Source organism: Oryx dammah, unplaced genomic scaffold (assembly GCF_014754425.2).
Source record: "Oryx dammah isolate SB20612 unplaced genomic scaffold, SCBI_Odam_1.1 HiC_scaffold_21, whole genome shotgun sequence".
In the NCBI taxonomy this organism is placed as follows: Eukaryota; Metazoa; Chordata; class Mammalia; order Artiodactyla; family Bovidae; genus Oryx; species Oryx dammah.
In genome coordinates, this window is record NW_024070205.1 from 33,778,594 (window position 1) to 33,799,789 (window position 21,196).

The 21,196-nt window shown below is 48.3% G+C and overlaps 1 protein-coding gene and 1 pseudogene across 1 annotated transcript; both read right to left on the bottom strand.

Annotated features, from left to right (window-relative positions):
* Nucleotides 1-2,482: 2,482 nt before the first annotated feature.
* Nucleotides 2,483-20,435, bottom strand: NOL9 (nucleolar protein 9). The gene is made up of 12 exons (XM_040263309.1): nt 20,035-20,435; nt 18,779-18,998; nt 18,143-18,270; nt 15,609-15,744; nt 15,390-15,486; nt 14,783-14,880; nt 9,850-10,011; nt 9,374-9,671; nt 8,908-9,019; nt 7,149-7,326; nt 6,201-6,334; nt 2,483-5,627 (listed from the first exon to the last, which is right to left on the bottom strand). Exons 1-12 carry the CDS (start codon nt 20,404-20,406, stop codon nt 5,478-5,480), a joined length of 2,085 nt encoding a protein of 694 aa, XP_040119243.1. The 5' UTR covers nt 20,407-20,435; the 3' UTR covers nt 2,483-5,477.
* On the bottom strand, nt 17,114-17,206 carry LOC120880695 (annotated as a pseudogene).
* Nucleotides 20,436-21,196: the final 761 nt, after the last annotated feature.

Consider the following 21,196-nt stretch of genomic DNA (forward strand, 5'->3'; position numbering starts at 1 on the left):
GACCTTGAGTGAACTGGACATGGGTCACTGGAGGCTCATATATTAGCGTGAGAGGCACCTGTCCATTTAACTCTCTGGCCACCCCCAGCAGAGACCCCAGCATGGTAGGTAAGTTTTGCATGGGGTATGAGCTAGAAGGCTGTGTCAGCAGCGCAGATCCTTCCTAGGGAGGGGATGGCCTTGCAGGGAGGCCGAATGGGTGCTCAGAGTTCTGTGTGACTCACTATCTGCTTCCTAAATCTGTCTAGGTCCAGCCATGGGGGTGGGGGAGGGGTGGTGGGCAGACAAAAGTTAGAATGAGGGCTCTTCTGTGAGTGCTGAGAGGTCAGCGGCTAACATACCTTCAAGCCATTTTCTCTTTGGCCGGGAACAGGGTGTTTTCCAGGCCAGGGTTCTGACGGTGGGGTGCTGGAAGCCTATTTGAGTCCACACACACCTTTCCTGATTCCCCACTGCCAAAATGCGTCACGGCGTGCATCAGAAGTGAACCTACAAATATCGATGGTTTCGGAGGAATGTCGCAGCCATACAAAGCTACAGTTGGGAGCCTGCCAGTGGGGACCCAACTTTAATGCACAAAACTGAAGGTTTGCAAGTCTGCGGACTGCTTTCTCACCTATCCTATACGTCCCAGAAGAGGAAGCTGGAGAGCCTCCCCACCACAGGCCCTCCCAGCCCCCATCCTTAGCAGCCGCCAGTGGAGCAGCTCTTCACGTGGGACCCTGTTCTTTCTTCTCTCAGGGGTCAGATGGCTGAAACCAAAAGCCTCCTTTCCCTGCACCTAAGTCAGAGCTGATGGCCAACCCTGCCTTCCAGGCTTTCAGTTCATTAAATCACCCCTTAGGACAGAATATGTGCCCAGCCTGCAGGAAAGGTTCTCAAATGGCCCAGGCGAATTCTGCAAGTGAGGGGTCATAACCTAGCCCCTCCAAGACCCACCAAATCCCCTTTTCTTGCTCCTCTTCAACCCTCTTTTCTGAATCAGAGGAAGAAAGTATACTCACCGGTTCCAGAATGGAGGCTGAGCCAGCTGTGCGGTGAAGACCCGTGTTTTGTCAGGACAGAATTCATGTTTGACCTTGGGTGGTGGCTCCTTGCCTGGCCCTTGAACCATGTGCTAGACCCACAGTCTCCGTCCCTCTCTGCCCGGCTGCAGTTCCAACCCTGGAGGGCTTCTCCTCAACTCAGCCCCGATCTTAATTTCACCAGCTGAGTCGTCTGCACAGAAAACCACTGAATTCTCAGCCCTGCCAATCTGCCTCTCCTCCGACTCAGGCCCCCTGGGCACTGTATGTTTTAACGTATAGACTCGGTGGCTGGGGTTTGCACTGTGTTTTCTTGCTGGCGGTTTCCTCTCTTTGGACTTTCCATCCCCAAGTACCCATGTGCTCCCTGGAACGCACTTCTCACACTGCTGGCTCCCTCGGTGGGGGCCTTCCCTTCTTTTCAGGAAAGCAGCGCCACGAAGACCCTTCCCGGCTGGACTCCTCGGTGGGGAGGAAGGCCTGAAAGTTCGTGGCTTGTCCCTGCCGGGCTGACGTTCACAGCCTGGTGACTAGCTCCAAAGCATTAGAAATACCCCAGGCACAGTCTGCTGAGCGCCACAGCAGCATCGGGGCCAGTCACCATGGCAACACTTGGCTTCCCAGCCCAACACATTGTCTGCCCAGCTCGACTCTGTTAGCTGATTCCCAAGACTGCTTACTCAGCTCCCGGGATCTCCAGACTGGACCTGCTGCCCCTCAACTCCAAGTGTGGCTCCTTTCAGACTGCTCCCTCACCCCGCGGCCCACCCTCTGTCCTCTTCTTTTCCTGGCAAAGCCTTGGAACTCTTTCACTCCGCCAAACCTTTCTGGAGGCCCTGCGTCACGTGGCTCCTCTACTGCACAGATGGGCCCCATATTTATCTTAGCCACTGTTCAGGCTCAGCCTGGCAGCCAAGTCTCGTTGCCTCTGCCAGGCCCCACCCTGGGGCCGAGGGCAGAGGGGCCAAGCACTCGCTCAGGAAAAGGCAGTTACAGGCACAGACCCCCAGCCTGCTGGCTGGCTTCCTTTCTATTTGTACTCTTCTGGGAAAAAAATTCTTTTTCCTGCTAATAGAGTCTCAAAGATAGTCCAGGAGTGATGTAACATTAACATACATCCTTGAGCCTGATGGTTCAGATGGTAAAGAATTTGCCTGCAATGCAGGATATCGGGTTTGATCCTGGGTTGGGAAGATCCCCTGGAGAAAGGAATGGCAGAGGCACGACTGTGTGGCTAACACTTGGAGCCCAAAAAGAGAAATGAAGCTAACTCCCCTTGGAGCTTACTCCACTCGAAACAGGAAAAAGGTGCAGGCGCTTGCGGGGGCCGCCCCTCTTCCCTGCCATGACACCCGGTTTCACTACCCCCTTCCAATGTTTCTGCTATTTCTTCTAAGGATTCAAACCATTTCCTGGAATAAAATGGTCTATCTATATATGGAACAAAATGACACAAATTTACATTCTCAAAAATATTTATTGATACAGAAGTTCACATATAAGTGAAAAAAGCTGGATAGAAACCATACATACAATTGGACAAACAGGTTTGTGAAACATACAAATGCACATGTGCAATTTAGAAAAATACTGGGTGAGACAGGGTCACGGTGTCAACAGTGGTAACACGGTGCTGACTTCAGGATCGTTTCCTACACAGGTGAGCTGACTGCATGATTTTAAAAGCAATAGTGGGGCTTATGAAAAACTCCCAGGGGCAGGTGACGGGTGGGAGCCTGAGCAGGACCCATAGCAGGAAGGACGGTGCCACTGACTGGGGGCCATGGCTAGATGTTTTCAGACATGAACACTGAGTTTCTGCTCCGACCCAAAGTGACTCTGAGGAACACAGTCTTCCTCCTGTCCGCTAGGATTTACAACCCAGCCAGAGACAGGCCACAGGCCAGGAGTTACTGCTAGGCCTGCTGTGGATGCGTTTCATGCCTTCCTCATGCGGGGACCCCGAGAGAAGCGCCACCCGCCCATCTTAAAGGTCACAGGCTCAAGTGAAACACCCCTCAAAGCTACACTGCTAGCTGGTGGCTCAGTCAGGACATGGACTTGGATCTCCACCATCACAGCCTTGCTATGGTAACAACCACACGGCCTCACCCAAATCTAAGGGAAAGAATGAGCAGACAATCTAAAAATCACCATCCCACATCACTTGGTCCTCATGCCATTTTCCGGGCAGAGACCTGAGTGTTCGTGAAGGTGAGGACCTGCCCATCACAGGGGTCCTGGTATCGGCAAGGGGGTGCCCCTTGGCTCAGCTGGGGCCTCACCACATGTCCTCTCCACCCCCGTATCCTCTCCAGTTGATCCCAAAGCTAGCTCACCTACTCCTCTCCCCTTCCTCAAACTTCCATCTTTCTACACTGAGGTCTCCAACGACAAACTGGTTCCTGTCCCCAAGACCTACCTGGGGATGGATGGGAACAACAGAACTACTTTTCTTCACAAAATTAAATCAACCCTAAAATTGGAGGATTTTTTTTCAATTTTTCATGTTTACCTGTTCTAAAAACAGGTCTGAAGAACTGATTTTAACAAACCACAAAATCAGTGACTGAGGGTTTCCATGTTCTAAGTCATATATTCCTTTGATTTTCTTAAAATAAGTTAGGTACTGCTTTGAAAATCACACAGAAATGACTAAGAGTTGTTTAGTTTTTCACATCCCACTCGGCATGTGGGATCTTAGCTCCTGGACCAGGGATTGAACCCTTGCCCCTTGCCACGGAAGCGCAGCGTCCTAATGGACCACGAGGGAGGTCCCAGGAGTTTCTGCCAAGCGTACCTCCAACGCAGAGCCCCCACTGGCCATCCTGAAGCAACACACGCTGTGGGAACGACAGAAGCCTGAACCACCAACACTGACTACCAAGGGGCCAACACCCAAGGTGTGTGCACCGCTGCCAGTCTGACTGGCACACCCAGGAGCTGACCACAGGGCCGTCTCCAGCATCTCTAAATGCTGAGAAAGGCCTCCAGGGGCTCCTCCGCCATCTCCAGCCCCACATGGCCAGCTGACCAATGGCTGACAGCTCCCTCTAGTGGCAACGCTGTTTTCCTTACCAATGGGGACTGACGGGCAACCTTAAAGGCCAGGAGGAAACAGCCTACCAGCGAGACAGGATTCAGTGAAAACGTGAATGACAGATCACTACCTTCGTTCTTCCCAAGACTTACTGCTAAAGACCTAAGCATCACTGTAAAGATACAGGAGCTCGTGAAGGAGGCAAAAAGTTGATGGTGGACTGACTGCAAAAGTCGCTGCAAGGCCAAGACAGAACATGTATGTACAAGTTAAACTTAGATATAAATAAGATGCAACTGAGAAACTAGACTTCAAAGCCGATTCTGGAGGGTGACAAGGGCTCTACGAGATGAGGAATCGGCCCCCAGAACACTGAAGACAATGATGATCAACACCTTAAATGGACGTAAACCGTAAAAACCCTCACCCTAACAGTGGTCCTTCAAGGTGTCCTGCTTGGAAGCTGGAATTCAGAGCACCAGGACGAAATGCTGCTTCCGTAGGCATCTCAGGGTCCTAAACGCAGACATGATGTGATGTGAACTGGCCGGCCTGTTTACCAAACCATTTCCAACCCTGGAGGTTAAAGAACGCTGACTCCAGGGAGAAGATGAAGGAGGGCCCACCATTTCCTCCAAAGCCCCTGGGAGTCCAGCACCACCACTGAAACCAATAGCAGGAGCCGCTCTGCTGGGCCTTGGTCCAAACAGCCTGGTTTCCAGCTCTATTCACTGTGCATTTTCCATCTCAGATAAGAAGTCAATCAGGACAAACTGAGTTTTAAAGAGGCCCCAGGACAGGCTGCCTGGGTTTGAAAGCATTTTTTCAGGGTAAAATTTTTCAGCATCTGATTTTTAAAATTGAAGGGTTCTTGAGGCAAACTTTTATCTATGAAACCTTGAATAAATTTAACACCAAATATAAGCACAATCCTCAACCCATGTGTATGGAAGAGGCTGGGGAGCATCCAGTGAGCAGGGCTGGAAGCACCCCCCAAGCGAGGACCACAGGGCAACTCTGTACCCTTCTATGTTCTCCATCCCACCAGATGTCCTGCTTTTCCCTTTGAGTCATTTCTGTGGCCCGGTTTCTCTATTTTTACCCAGATACCAGCAACCAGGTCCTTGAAAAACTTCATGAGGAATCGACCATGTTCTGTTTCAATGGTGCACGAACTCGTCCCTGCTTCTTGATTCCTTTAGAAAACGAAACAGAAGACTAGGGAAAACCTCTGTCATGTCGATTAAAGAGTATACGTACTCCAAATGCATCCATGAGCTACGTAGGAAACACTGCAGTTTGCTACGTAAGCACACTGTTCTGTTCATGGTCACAGAACCCCATGGTCCACTGATGTCAGGCTGGAGATGGTCAAGCTTTCTGGGAGGAAGGTCCTTCCTGTATTAAGAACATCAGTATGTTTTTCGATAGAACTTAGGTTTGGGATGTCCTCTCTCTTTATACGTTGTCCCACTTTCTCTTGCTCCAATCTTCTCTGATGCTCCAGGAAGCTTAAAATTATAATCTGTCGTGACATAAGGTATGGTCCCTTCGAGCCCACCCTGAAATGGAAACACAGAGAAAACATGTGGGAACACTTAGAATCTGGCCAAGATGGAAGACAGTATTAGATCACTCCTAAGATCCTCAACTCCCCCTCCTTGGAAGGGCCCACTTACACTTCAACCCCCCAAACATGTACAACAGAAAGAGATGGGGCTCTCTCTTGAACCAGCAGGTGACAAGGGGGACACCAGCTGCCTCCTCAGCTGCCTATATGCCCTGCTGTTTGGTATGGGGCCACACGGATGGCCTTGGCCAATGTGACTTTCCATGACCTTCCCACAGAAGCCTCTGAAGACTGTCTTCAGGAAGGGTCACCCTGGAGTCACTACCTCTGTCCTTTTTCTCCCACACTCATGCCTGCGATGACGGCTCCACCCGGGGCTCCTGCCCGAGGTGACGGGGACTCACGCCCCAGACCTTCAGGCCATGCGGACATGTCACCTGGCCTTGTCCATCTCTACGAAGGAGTGTAAGCTTCTCAAACAAGAACCTGCTCTGTGACTCCCGCCCCAACTTCAGGTCCGCACTTTGCCATAGACATGGCCAGCGAGCTCCAGGGCTGCACACACCTGGCTCTTGAGAACACACTGTGGGATGGACACGGCTCCAACCAGCAGACAGTTCACGTGTCTCAGTTCCTCTGGGGGCACGGGAGTGAGGATGTGGTAAAGCCTCTTCTCCATGTCGATCCCCCTGCAAATACCTTGAGGACACACAACACACAAGATCATCCTCCCCACCACTCAGAACTGCAGAATGGCTTATGAGTTTTCTAACGTCCCTGGTGCTACAGCGGAAAGGAATCCACCTGCCAATGCAGGGGACATGGGTTCCATCCCTGGTCCAGGAGGATTGCATGTGCTGCGGAGCAACTAAACCCATGCCCCTCAACTACTGAGCCCCAGCGCATGGTGAGAACAGATGAGATTGAGGAGTCTGACACTCTGAAACCAGAAGGCATCAGGCTGGTGTGTGGACTGTGATGAACGAAACGAACAGGTGCCAAGCAGGATGCAGGGGCCTGACCCAAATACAGAGTGAATCTTTCAAGGACCATTCACGGCCAGTGCAAGGTAGGAGGAGGAGTTGCAGGCGGAATGTCAGGGAACGGCTGATGGATCTATCAGGACCTCAGTGTTGGAGTGAAGTCCTAGATGCCAGAGAGACAACTAAGCAGAAAAATGACTGGTAACACGAGCTTGGAGCTCTGGCACTGTGCTCGAGAGCGTGTACAGAGGTTCAGCCTACAATGGACTGAGAGCCGCAGCAAACATGTCAGATGAGAGGGAGGCCCGGCCAGGCCTTGAGGACTCCTGTGTTTAGAGGAGCTGGCAGGACAAGCAAAGAACTGCTTCCTTCCTGCCCCCCACCCCAGAGGGCCCACTTCACAGAGGACAGACAAGCTCTCTGACCACTCCAGGCAAATGACAGCAACAAGGTCAAGCCCCGCCAATCTATAGCTGCTCAGGTGGGTCAATTTCAGTAGGTTTACACTCAGATTTTCCTCTCAGACTCACCAAACCCCACACAATCGCAGATGGGACTCTGGGCAAGCAGGATGGGCCCGCTGGCGTATCCCCTGACGTCATCCAGGATCTTGCAGAGCCCAACCCAGCTGGCGTTCACAGCGTACAGGATGTGGGTGGGGGCCACGTCAGCATGGATGATCCGGAGCGCAACGGCATTGAAAGGGACCTAGAGGACACACACGCACCCCATCCAGTGATCTGACTCAAAATACTACTTGTGTTAGTAGTTTCTACAAGCTGATGAGTCATCTATCTGAAGTTTTATCTGCCAAACTGCCCACCAAAACATATCTAAATGGAATGGAAATTGTTTAGTGTTTCACTGCTTTAGGCTAAGAACCGAGGAAAATTACACAAAGCTCCTGCACACCAACACCACTTGCTAGAAATATAAACTGAATGCCTGCAACTCTGCCTAACGAGACACATGAGATGGAACTCGGGGACATCCGCATGAGCGGAAGTTTAGGAGGGAGACTGAAAACTCATCACCAACAGGTCTCCGGGTGGAAGAAAGCAAAAATCCACAGAGTGAGGAGAAGCCCCCGAAGGGAATTACTGAATTAAGAAAAATGGACCACCTTCCTGGAGCACATAGTAAAGGACTACCTTTAACATGTAACTCTCTGGGTAACTACAAACTTTTAAAATAGAAAAGCATTTTGTTAAACATTTTATTTAGGCTTCAAAAACAAATGTGAATTTGTAACAAATGGCGGTTTACATTATTGCCGGATGTTTCAAGTCCAGTTACAGAGCATCACCAATGAGTATAAACTGGAGCAAATCACCCAAAAACTCCACTAAACCAACTGCCTTGGGTTCTTCAGTGGAGAGGGCTTGGAAGCCTGGGGCCAATCTCACCACTGGACTTGGGCAACATGAAACATGACGCTGCCCCTCCACCCCACACTACCTGGTCACAGCCCCTGCCTGTGTGACCTCTGCCCAGCATCTCCACCTGCCTGCCTACACCGTCTTCTAGCTGTAAGCAGGGTGTGTACCAGCACCTTCCCCACAGGCTCAACAGAGTGTCTGGCCCACTGTGCGCTCAGCACTGCGCAGGCCATACAGCGGAGTGAGGGCTCTGGTCCAGAGTCAGGCCACCTGGGCGCCAGCCAGTCCTAGCCCAGACTTCTCCTATGTCCTACGGGCAAGCTGAATCTGCCCCTAGCCTCAGTTCCATCATCTGTAAAGTGGGGATAATAATAGGGCCTCAGTGAGTAGAGGACAGCACAGCACAGGGTGGGCACTTAGAAATAATACCTGATGCTATTTGGTTCTTTCATCATCTGGGACCCTAATTCTATAGTGGTTTCTTCCTAAAACAGTCCTTCAGAGATTGGAAGCCATGATGCACATACTTTAGAGCTAGAATCAACCTGTGACAATATATCTGAAACACCTTACGAGTGCTCTCCAGGCATGCGCATTCTACGAGGCCCGTCACCACCACTCGCAGCCCGAGTCACACATGGCCAGTCGGCAGAAGGGCGGAGCTGGGCTGCAGGGTGTGGTCACAGGGCCACCTCTGGTATTAGGCAGAACATTCCTGGTCAGGATGGAAACCAGGGTCAGCCCCTCTGGAGGTGGATCCACTCCCACTGGATCCCTCAGCTCCCGACTGTAAAATGGGCACAGTCGCCACATCAACACCTCAGGGCTGAGGATGACACAAGTGAAGGGGTGTAAAGAGGGGAGACGGGCACCCAGGAAGCCAGACAATCCCCCTGAGAGCTCAGGTTACCTGATAGGGGGTCAGACCGTGTAAGGCACGCAGTGGCTTCGGCACTGGGGGCTGCAACTGGCTCAGGTAACCCAGCACCGCCAGCTCACGAAGGACTCTATTATGTGATTCTCTGAAAAGTAAATCAAAAGAAGGTGAGAGGCCCACCTCCCGCTCCGAGACAGGGCCCACCTGTCCTGACACAGCCCACGTCCCAACCTCAGGACCTGTAGACCTTGCCTCTCCATAAACCCACTGGAGATCCTTCAGGTCAAAGCTCCTAAAGGGGCAAGCAGATCTGGAGGCCAATTCTGGGCATTTCCACTGGGAAAGGAACCATTCGGAACAGACCTGACTCTTCTCTGTAAACAGGTAGCTCTGACAGAGATCGGAAAGATTTTAGGGGACTGACCCCTTTGAAATCGAGGACAAAAGGCCTTGTCAGACTGAAGAAAATGGAATTCTCCAGCCATGATGGTCTGCTTACCTATTCCTGGACGTTTTTCCAGTCACAAACTCTGACTTCACGAACATCAGCTTGTATCCTGTAGACATAACTGGACTTTCTTTTTCTTCATCAGCAAACTCCGAACTCTCGGCAAATTCAGGCAGGTGGAAACCTCTGTTTCTGACTCTGGACCTGCGTCTTGTGTACAAGCCATCCATGTCGTCCACGAAGTCAGGGGTGAGGTCCGGCATGTATTTACTCCGGTCCGAGCTAAGCTGGATGACGTGGCTGGGCGACAGCAGGCGGATCAGGTCAATGAGAAGCAGGAGACCCTGGTCTGAGAGAAAGTAAACAACAGAGCCCAGTCACTGCACCTGGGCAGTGATGTGTGCCCATGAGAGGCTGCGACGAGGAGCCTCCTAAGGACCGGGCTTCAGCACTGACGTCTGAAAGCCACACACACACCCGTTCCCATCACCCAACCCGTTCTGCCAGATACGCCTCCATGGACTTACCTGCCACCCAGCCCATGGTGTTGATGATAAGAGGGGACTCTCGCTTGTAGGAGCTGAAAACATACTTTATTACCTCAATATAGTTTTCAAAGTTGTTTTTACAAGAAGTTTTCCCATAATAGACCATTTTCTGGGGTGTCCTCTGGTGGGTGAAAGGTGGTCCTAAGAAGATAAAGGTGAGAGTCATTAATCCATTAGAACCTAAGAGGTGGCAAGGGTTATGGTCCAGCCATGATCCCTGATGAAGCTGCTCAGGAAATCTGAGCCCATCCGACCACTAGGAATAGCTATGCTCTCACTCTTGGAAATCTAAGCTTTCAACTTCAAACACAGACATGCCTGCATTTATACACAGTTAACCCCAACTACATCCTAATATGGCCATTCATTCAACAAACATCTACGGGACATCTACTGCATGCTGGGCATTGTTCTAGATACTTAGGACACGTCTGTCAACAGAAAAAACATCCCCACAGGGCTTACACACAATAATTAATAACAACAGTAATCACTTGCTGGAATACAGTACTTACTATGTCCTACATGTGCTACACAGAGTCTCTAGTTTTCATAAACCCCTATGACACAGGTAGTATTTACTTTCTCGATTTTTACAGACGAGGAAGCTGAGAAAGAGATTACCTTGACCAAGATCACACAGCTAGTAGGGATCAGTGGGACTTGAACTCAAGCAGTCAGCTTGAGAGGATACACCCTCATCACAACAGCAGTCTGTCCAGCCCAAGTCGCTTCCCATCCCCTCTGGTCAGGGCTGCGGCCGGGGCCAGCACACATGGCAGGCAGGTGACCAGGACCACGTCGCAACACAGTCACAAGGGCCTTGGTTAGTGTGGCTGGTGCGAGGCCACCTAGGGAAGAGCCAGCGAGGCGCCCCTCAAGCTTGGAGTCAGGGGACCTGGGGCAGCCCACAACTGAGAGTGGCCTGCATGGTCTGGGGACTGAGCAAATACAAAGGGAATGAACAAATATGTAAATACACTGAGAATAACTGCAGCCAGGGTTCTCACCATTGGAAAAGGAGCTGATAAATGTGGAAGGGGGAAGGTTAACTAGGATGCACCCTGGGTGTGAGATTAGACTCTGAATGATCACAATTCCTTGCTGGTCCAGTGGTTAGGACTTTGTGCCTCTACTGCAGGGGACCGGGTTGGTTCCCTGGTCAGGAAACAAGATCCCAAAAGCCATAGAGATTGGCCAAAAAAAAAGAGAAAAGAATGATCAGTGCAAATTCATGGCTCTTAATAAACAGAAACCTATACAAAGACATGAAAACATGTATTTACATATATGTGCACAAATACGCACACATATTATGTATGTACATGTATGACATGTATGGGTTTAAGTATATGTATATTCCCTAACTGTCCACCGAGGGGCTTTGGAAGCAATGACACCCAGAAGAAAACGAAAACACCACACCTAGTTAGATCAGAAAACACTATCTTAAGCAACTGATCAAAGCTAACGTCTCTGGTAACAGGAAAAACTGACAGCGTGTTGGTACAACACAGAGATCACAGCATCACTTCTAGATCTAAATATGGGAAAACCCACAAATGTACTCTTCAAACTGTCAAGGTCACAGAAGATTAGAAAAGCCAGATAATAGTCTCCATGTTAAAGAAGACTCAAGATTTTTAAGTACGCACTGGGCCTACACAGATGACTGAGACAAAATGGACAAAACCAGGTAACTACACTATGGCAACGTCACCGAACTGATTTTGGTGGTTGTATTATTCATGCTGATCTATCAGTGTCCTTGTTTTTAAAAATATGGTAGAAAGGGGAAAAAAAATTAAATAGAACAGAGAAAATGTAAAAAGAGGAACAATGAAACCAGCTAAAAGAGAGGAATTCCCTGGTGGTCCAACGGTTAGGACTCTGCACTTCCACTCCTGGGAGCCTGGGTTTGATCCCTGATTGGGGAATCTAACATCTCACAATCTGTACTGCATGGCCAAAAACAACAATAACAACAAATTGTTTAAAAAAAACACACACACACCACATACACACACAAAAAAACTTTTTAAATAAGAAAAAACAAAAACAAACAACAAAATCCCATAAAAATCAGTTATGTTCCTACATACCAGCAATTAACAATCTGAAAAGGGAATTAGAATAGCAATTGCATTTATAATAACTAAAGAATTAAATCTTTAGAAGTGAATCTAACCAAGGAGGTAAAATATTGCTTAAAGAAATTAAAGACGACATAAAAAATTAGAAAGACATTCAGTGTTCATGGATAGGAAAATGTTAATACTACCTCATCTGCAGATTGAATGCAATCCTTGGGACTTCCCTGGTGGCCCAATGATGAAGATTCTGCTTCCACTGCAGGGGCGTGAGTTCAACCCAAGGTCGGGGAACTAAGTCCCACATGCCTCGCCATCCAGTCAAGTGAAAAACAAGATTGAATACAACCCCTATCAAAATTCTAACAGACCTTTCCCCAGAAATGAAAAAGCCTATTCTAATATTCATATGGAATTGTAAAGGGTCTCAAAATGACCAATCTTGAAAAAAGAATAAAGCTGGAGGATTCACATTTCCCAATTTTGAACTTCTTACAAAGATATAGTAATTAAAAGTGTGGTACTGGCCTAAGGGCTATGTGTATGTAAACCAATGGAATAAAGAGCACGAAAAAAAAAAAAAAATCCTTGCGTGCACGTGCTTCCCAGGTGGTGCTAGTGGTGAAGAACCCACCTGCCAATGCAGGAGACATAGAACTGCAGGTTCCATCCATGGGTTGGGAAGATCCCCCAGAGAAGGGTATGGCAACCCACTCCAGTATTCTTGCCTGGAGAATCCCATGGACAGAGAAGCCTGGCGGGCTACAGACCATGGGGTCGCAAAAAGTCGGACATGACTGAAGCAACTCAGCATGCAGGGATGTATGGGTGTGTGGTCAGATGATTTTCAACATGGGTGTCAAGACCATTCATTGTGGAAAGAACAATTAGATAGTGAAAACTGGACATCTGTGTACATAAGGACGAAGTGAGACCCTTCTCTTGTGTCAAACACAAAATGTAACTCAAAATTGATCAAAGACCTAAGTGCTAGAGGTAAAACTTGCAAAATTCCTAGAAGAAAACATTATGGAAAATCTTTATGAGACTAGATTTAGTAACAACTTCATGGATGATCCAAAAAGCAAGGCGGCAAAAACATAAAAATTAAGAACTTTTGTGCATTGAAGGATATTATCAAAAGCAAATAAAATGGCAAAGTATCTGCAAATTGCATATCTAGCAAAGAATTAACATCCAGAATATATACAGAACTCCGAAAACTCAACAAAAACAAAGAACCCAATTCAACAGTGGGCAAAGGACTAAAATAGCCATTTCTCCAAGAGGCTCAACACTGTTAGCCATTAGGGAAATGCAAACCAAGATCAAAAGAGATTACTTCCATCCTCAAGAAAGGCCATAATCAAAATAACAAGTATTGTTGAAGATGTAGAGAAATCAGAACCCTTGTGAATTACTGATAGGAACGTAAAACAGTGCAGCTGCTATAAAACAGTCTGGCAGTTTCTCAAAAAGTTAAACATGACCACTCGTGGGTGTGTATGTGTGTGTGTATATATATATATATATATCCAAAGGAATTGAAAGCGGTGGCTTGAACAGATAGTTGTAACCAATGTTCACAGCACCATTAGTCACAGCAGGCAGAAAACTAGAACCAATATAGGGGCTTCCGTGGTAGTCCAGTGGTGGAATCTGCCTGCCAGTGCAGAGGACAGAGTTTGATCCATGATGATTCCACATGTCGTGGAGCAACTAAGCCCTGGCACCATAGAGCCTGTATGCCACAACAAGAGAAGCCACCAAAATAAAAAGCCTGCCCACCACAACAAAGAGTAACCCCCACTTGCTGCAACTCGAGAAAGCCCATGTGTAGTAATGAATACCCAGCACCATCAAAAATAAATAAATAAAAACACAGTTAAAAAGATAGACAAAATGTGATACACATACATTGGCATGATTTTCAGCCACAATAAGGAGTTCATCTTGATATATGCTACAACTCAACAGACATGAGTCTGAGCAAGCTCCGGGAGACGGTGAAGGACAGGGAAACCAGGCGTGCCGCAGTCCATGGGGTTGCAAAGAGTCGGATATGACTGAGCGACCAAACAATATGAACAGATCTTGAAACCTTATACTTAGTGAAAACAGCCTGACACAGGAGCACAAGTACTTCGTGGTTTCGCTTAGATGAGGTGCCCAGAACAGGCAGATTCACAGCGGGGGACAGGCAGCACACCAGAGGTCCTCAGAGGCTGGAAGGGGACGCACTGTTATTTAATGGACACAGCATTTCAGTCCAGGACAAGGAAAATGATTTGGAGGTAGACAGTGATAATGATTATACAGTGCTTTGAATGTATTTGATGGCACAGTACTGTACATGTATCAATAGTCAAAATGATAAATAACATGTTATGTACATTTTTTATTAAAAAAAGCAGCATGGAACTCTGATTTGGATTCTGAAACATAAAAAGGGTATTAGTAGGGTAACTAATGGATTTTGAAAAAAATCTATAGTTACTAGTACTATATCCATGTCAATTTCTTGGTTGAGATCATTGTGTAGCATTATGTAAGATGCTCGTATTAGAGGAAAGTGCTTCTAATTTACATAAAATAAAATGGATGGTAGTTCCATTTATTAAAATAGAACCCTAGAAAGGTATCACTGGGTTTTTAGGGGTTTTTTTTTTGAGACCAGAGGAATTCTTATGGGAAGACCATAAGTTTCATGGGGAGATGTGTTCATGTTTTTATATTTTATACTTCTGTACTCTTTGACTTTCTTGTATCATTACTTTTGTACTGTGTAAAACCAAGACATTTAAGAAATGCAGAATACATACCTAGAACTGGTTCTGTAATATTAACCAAAGAAATGCAACCCGGAGGAGTAAATTCTGTCTGCCCCAGATCACATTCCAAATAATCAACACAGGATATACTGAAAATTTAAAAGAAAGAAATCTTAACTCATTTTATTTACCGCGTCCAGGCATACCCCACCCCACATAGCCTTGCAGGCAGAATGCTCCAAAGATGACGCCAGCATAGAGAAAATATCAGTGAAGAGAAAACGGGATGCAGGCCTGGCTACAGTGTCCATTCGCTATATGGATACAACTCTGTCTTTCCTCAAACTTTATTTTTTAAATACGACAGACTTTATCCCTGCTCTGACTTTCTGGGTTTGGACAAAAACAGATTCTGAGATCAACTGATGGCTCTTGTGAGCTCCCCGACAGGCAAGGTGGGTACACCTGGGAGTGCCACAGCTGCACCCCCAAACGGTACAACCAGGAGGCCTCCCTCGGCTGAGTGGCTTTGCACAGAGTTGTATGTCATCTCTACGGAGGAGCTGAGATGCATTCCCATCTAGCTTCTCAAATCAAAAATCCTACTTCCTGCTGAAAGTCTGGCAATATGTCACAACAGGATTAAAAACACTCTTACCTATTTAACAGCTGGTTAATGAGGTATCTATTAAATGTTGACTTTCCAATGTCCTGGCAGCCACAAACCAGAATGACAGGGCAGCTGTCTGCTTCTTCTGGAGGGGAAAGAAACATTGACCCTGACATGAGCCGTCGTCTTTAGGACTCTGATCATTAACAGTAATCCTCTGAGGCTCTAGCAGATGAACACTAGACTACATCAGTTTGTATCACTCACCGCTAGAAATGCTCACTAACTCTTCCACAACTGCAAAGGCGCTCTCCGTTAAACGCAAGCCGGTTTTCTTTTTCTCTCTTCTAATACCCACAGATCTCAAGGCAAAATACTCAGAGTTAATCTGGAAAGTCCGGACCTGAAAATAACAACATAATGTACTTCTTTTACTTTGGTTCGAAATTAATAAGCCTCAAATAGTTGTGAGCTACAAAAGATAACTTTGGAGACTTCCTTGGTGGTCCCGTGGCTAAGACTCCACACCCCCAATGCAGAGGGCTCGGGTTTGATCCCTGGTTAGGGAACTAGATCCCACAAGCCGCAACTGGGACTTCACATACCATAACTAAACATCCTGAGAGGTGCAACTAAGACCTGGTGAGGCTAGATAAATAAACATTAAAAAGGAAAAAAAAGATAACTCTGATCCCTCCTTTTGTCTCACCTCTCAGTTGATTCTCAACTATCAAGCACTGAGGGCAAAATAAGAACATCTTATAAAATGAGATAATCTAAAGGTTACTCTCTGCCTTATATGAAAATATAATTCCGGAATGTACTAACACATGGGCATGGGGGGCGGAGGAAGTTATCCAAGACAGATCATAAGGAATCTAAATAGTGGTGCTTGAGTAAGTTGCAGGAAAAAAAAAAAATCTGAAAGTAAGTGAAAAAGGAACAAGTTTGATCACAGCACCTGAAACACTCACTGTCAGGTGGGGTCTCCATGTCCACCTCTGTGGCCCTGCCAGGCTGCTAGATTCTGCACTGGACTAAATTAATGTGACCGTAGGAGCCCATGCATCATCCTGCCTGTACTTCTTAGCTTCTCCTTCCGTGTCAAACCCCCAACCCCTGCCTACCCCCTATGCCCCTACTCAGTAATACCCGGATCCATTTCAGAGTAAGAGGAAATAATCAGAAGAGAGCTTCCGCTTGCTCCATCCCTGTCCTGGGCATTTCCTCCAGCCACTTTCAAGGAAGTGCCTCTGCTCCTAAGGCCAACAGACCACACAGACACTGGAACCCCTCCCTCCATCCTCTCTCCACGGCACCATCAGCATGCTCTTCTGTGGCTTTTTCCTACAAGCTGTGTTCAAGCGTGTGGTTCTTTCCATCCATCTGAACAAAACCCAGAACTCTCTCGACTAGGCTTACTCTTCCAACCTGTTTCATCTCTTTCTTCCCTTTATAGCTAAACTCTAAAAGCAAAATTCCTAACCACTGAACCCTTGAGCTCCTCCTTCCCCAGCTCTTGGTTCCATTCCAATCAGGCTGGTCTGCTCAGCAATGCCATGAAACCACCCTGTCCAGAAGGTGAGCCTGCACGCAATTCCATTCTCAGGCTTCATCTCACCATCAGCAGCGTCGGGCACCCCCACTTCCTTCAGAGGCTCCCTGATTACACTCACCTGCTCTCCTTTAACATGAGCACCACCACCCCTCAGTCTCTCTGTTGCTCCTCAGGCTCAGACCTTGAACTTCTCATTTCTACTTGCATCAACTTCTCGGTGTCATTATCCCATCTCATGGACTTTGGAACCCTATTCTGTTAAGAACAGATACTACACTTGATCTTAGTCCAAAGGCCAAGAAGCGATGGAACCCTATTCTACTGAAAGCACCCAAATTTATATTTGAAACCTCTTCTCTGGGCTTCCTGGGAGGCTCAGTAGTAAAGAACCCTCCTGCCAATGCAGGAGACATAAGAGACACAGGTTCGATCCCTGGGTCAGGAAGATCCCTTGGAGGAGGGCATGGCAACCCACTCCAGTATTCTTGCCTGGACAATCCCATGGACACAGAAGCCTGGTTCCAGTCCATAGGGCTACAAAGACTCAGACACAACTGAGGCGACTCAACACACACCCATGCACACAACCTCATCTCTGAATTTGACTCACACAATTCAACAGAGCAGCAGGCATCTCCAATTGGATGTCCAAGAGGCATCTTTCAGCTACAGACCTAAATCTCCTCCTACAGCCCCATGTCTCGGCGCATTCAGACAGTCCGGTCAAAAAACCTGCTGCTGCTCCCTGATTCCTCCTCACACCTCACATCCAGTCTGATGTTCCTATAGATTTGGCTCAATTTACTAGCTCATGGGAGACAATTTTAGGAACCAATCTGACTTCAGGAAATTAATAGTAAGGGCAGCAAAAATTTGGAAATGAGGAAAGGGAGAGATGGGAGAAAGTGTAAGTACACTGAAATTACTCAGAATTTAGAGAAAATTCATACTGTCTCAAGTTAGTGAATCAAAATATAAAGATAACCATTTAAAAAATATCAAAAGACATTTAATTAACTATAACAGAAAATGGTGATTTTATCTGGGGAATGAAGCTAAGTGGGGTAGAATAGACAATTTTTCCGATATATCCTTCTATTGACTTTTTTACTGTACACACGTGTTACATTCTGTATGACATATAGCACAACATGAAACTGATAAGACTAGGGGCATTCTACATAGTCATCTGACTGTTTTGGTGAAAGTAATGAGGAAAACTCTGAATGAAAACTGGTTCTACCTCTTGTACGAAAATGTAAGATAAACCTGGATGGCTGATTATGAAGTTCACAGTGGAGGTTTTCAGACGTTCCAGCAACACGATCGAACACAGAGGAGAAAAACTGCTCATCAAACAATATCTGTCATCTGTAAAGAGAGACATAAGCTGCCTTAGAAACAGAACTCCATCAAACACTATGCCCTGCGGGACTTTCCTCTCCTCTGCTAAAGTCCACACCTTTTGAGACTAGGAATTGTGTATGAGAGCCTTTTTCAGGAGGCCATACTGCATGACAGAAACACACCTCGATGGAGAAGTCAATCCAGGTTTGCTACCTAAACACTGTGTGGCCTTGGGTGACTTTCCTCACCTGTGAAATGGTAAAAATAGCTTCACTCTCCAGACCTTGGTGAGGGTTTAAATACATATAGTAAAGAGTGCAAGTTTGGGGCCATAGTAAACATCTAAAAATTATTCGCCTTGGGTCTTCCCTGGGGCTCCAGTGGTTAAGACTCCAAGCTTCCACTGTAGGGAACATGGGTTTTATCAAGGGAACTAAGACCCCACATGCTGCAGGGTGCGGACAAAAAAAAAAAAAAAGTTTTTGCCTTATTATGATATATCCTCAGTAAGTCACTCAGTTCTCTTCATTACCTTGGTTCAGATAAGGTCTGAGCAGAACTCGGGCTTCTCTCTTCATCTCCTTCTTGCTTTTCTCATGCACTGAATAATGGACAGCATTGATGGTCAGGCGAGAGTGGGTATAGGTAGAGAAGACATTTTGGGCAGGCTGGCCTTGGCTGATGGTAAAACCAAACACCTGCACCTGGCCATAGAGGCAGGTCACACGACAGATCCCACTAAAAGTAAAGCCCTAGAGGGAACGAAAAATGAAAGGAAGAAATAAGGTTACAGATTCTGTTACCAATGACAGAAAACTTCTAAGATTTTAATTGGCTCTTCAGGTTATCAAAAGGAAATGAACTGAAAAAAAAAGAGAGAAAAATTGCTAAGTAACAGAATAACTTGTAGGTAATGATGTAGTATTTTAAACTAATAGATTAAAATGTGAATACTTTTAAGCTAAGATCATATCCTGGAGCAGCCAAAGGGACAGAGTCTGATGCACACTGACCCAAGGGGACCCCCTAAACTTAGTTCTGCTGTTCTCACGGCTCCCTGTCGTTACAAAGCTACAGTGCGGGGGACCTCCCAGACCCACGTCCAGGTGAAGGGTTTGACTGCCCGCTCTGCTTCCACTTATATCTTTCCCGCAGGTTACTTATGATATGTTCTATTTCTTTCTTTAAACATTCCTAGTGGTAATGACTCCATAGAGCATGGAGCATTAAATGAGTTCAGACACATAGCCTGACATTTCTGAGCACTCGATAAATGCAACCTATTATTACTATTAAAGTCCTTTCAGCCCCAAAGACGAAGAAGGCAATGGCATCCCACTCCAGTACTCTTGCCTGGAAAATCCCATGGATGGAGGAGCCTGGTGGGCTGCAGTCCATGGGGTCGCTAAGAGACGGACACGACTGAGCGGCTTCACTTTCACTTTTCACTTTCATGCACTGGAGAAGGAAATGGCAACCCACTCCAGTGTTCTTACCTGGAGAATCTCAGGGACGGGGGAGCCTGGTGGGCTGCCGTCTATGGGGTCGCACAGAGTTGGACACGACTGAAGCGACTTAGCAGCAGTAGCAGCAGCAGCAGCCCCAAAGATCTAGAATTCCCTCAGGAGGATCCTTGTTACCCTCTGTCCAGCACCACAGCCCGAGGAATGCGCCTGACCAGCGGCCAGAGTACCCGCAGGGGGAAAAGGGCCTCTCCCAGCCTGCAGCTCCCGGGGCTGTGTCCCCACCCTCCCGCGCTGCCCGCCCGGCTTCCCCGGCGCGACCCACCTGCCCCAGCGGCAGCAGCAGGACAGCGCGGCCCGAGCCAGCCGGCCGCACCGGCGGGATGGGGAGGATCGCAGGACCACTCGGGACCGGGTCTTCGGCCGGCTCGGGGCTGGAGGCCCGCCTGCGGGCCGAGGTCTTCAGCCTCTGGAGCGCCGCAGCGCCGGACACCAGACAGCCGCCCTGCAGCCAGTCCGCGCCGGCTGCCTGGGCCTGCAGCAGCCGTCGCCGAAGCCGCCTTCGGCTGCGCCAGCGCAGGTTCCGGAGCCGGCGGCGGGGCCGGCGGCTGAGGATGAGCTGGGGCCGGGCCTTGCGGGCCCGCAGCCACGTGTGGCGGGAGGGAACCTTCTTAAGCAGCAGTAAGGAGTCCGCCATGCTGGCTGCCAGGGCCGGTCGCTCGAGAATCTCGCGAGATCCCAACGCTCCGCCCCGCGGCCCGTCTAGGGTCTGGAAGGCGCGGGCGCCCCCTGCCGGCGGTCTTGGCGGCGCACCCTGGCCTCCTCAGGCGCCTGTGTGGCTCAGGCCCACTGGAGGTGGTGAAACCTAGGGACAGCCTGGGCGACACTCGGCCGGGCAGTCCCAACGAGAGCCCCATTTACATTATGCAAAAGCCTCACCCCGGCTGCGTGGAGAGGGAAAGTCAGATACCCCAAGTCCAGGGCCACTCTCCGGAAATCCAGCTAGGATTTCCCCGCCCCCCGCCCTCCCCTACCCCCAACCCCGCGACTGAAAAAGCTCCAGGATTGACGTTTTAAACAAAACCGGTCTATTTGCATACCCTCCGTTTGCATGCATTTGTCTTTGAGCTGAAGGGAGCAACTGTGTATAAGGAGGCTAAATGGGGACGATTTACGCAGAATTTCAACTTCAGGAGACTGAGCCTTGTCTCGTTCGGTAAACTGAGGCCCAGGTAAACGGTTCTAAAACTTGCAGCTCGCTGAGAGCAACCTTTCACACTCTGTTCCCCAAGCCCCCCCCGAGAGAAGCTGACCCCCCTCAAATCCCTTTCTGAACCAGGTGATGCCACAGGCACCAGAGCAAGGACAGAACCCACAACCGTCCTGAGGAAGGGTCAGTGGGTGCCACCTGCTTTGCACCTGCGCCTTTACCCTGCCCAGTTCCTGAGGAGGACCGCAGGCCCGGAAGGCAGAGGCAAACAGCCCTA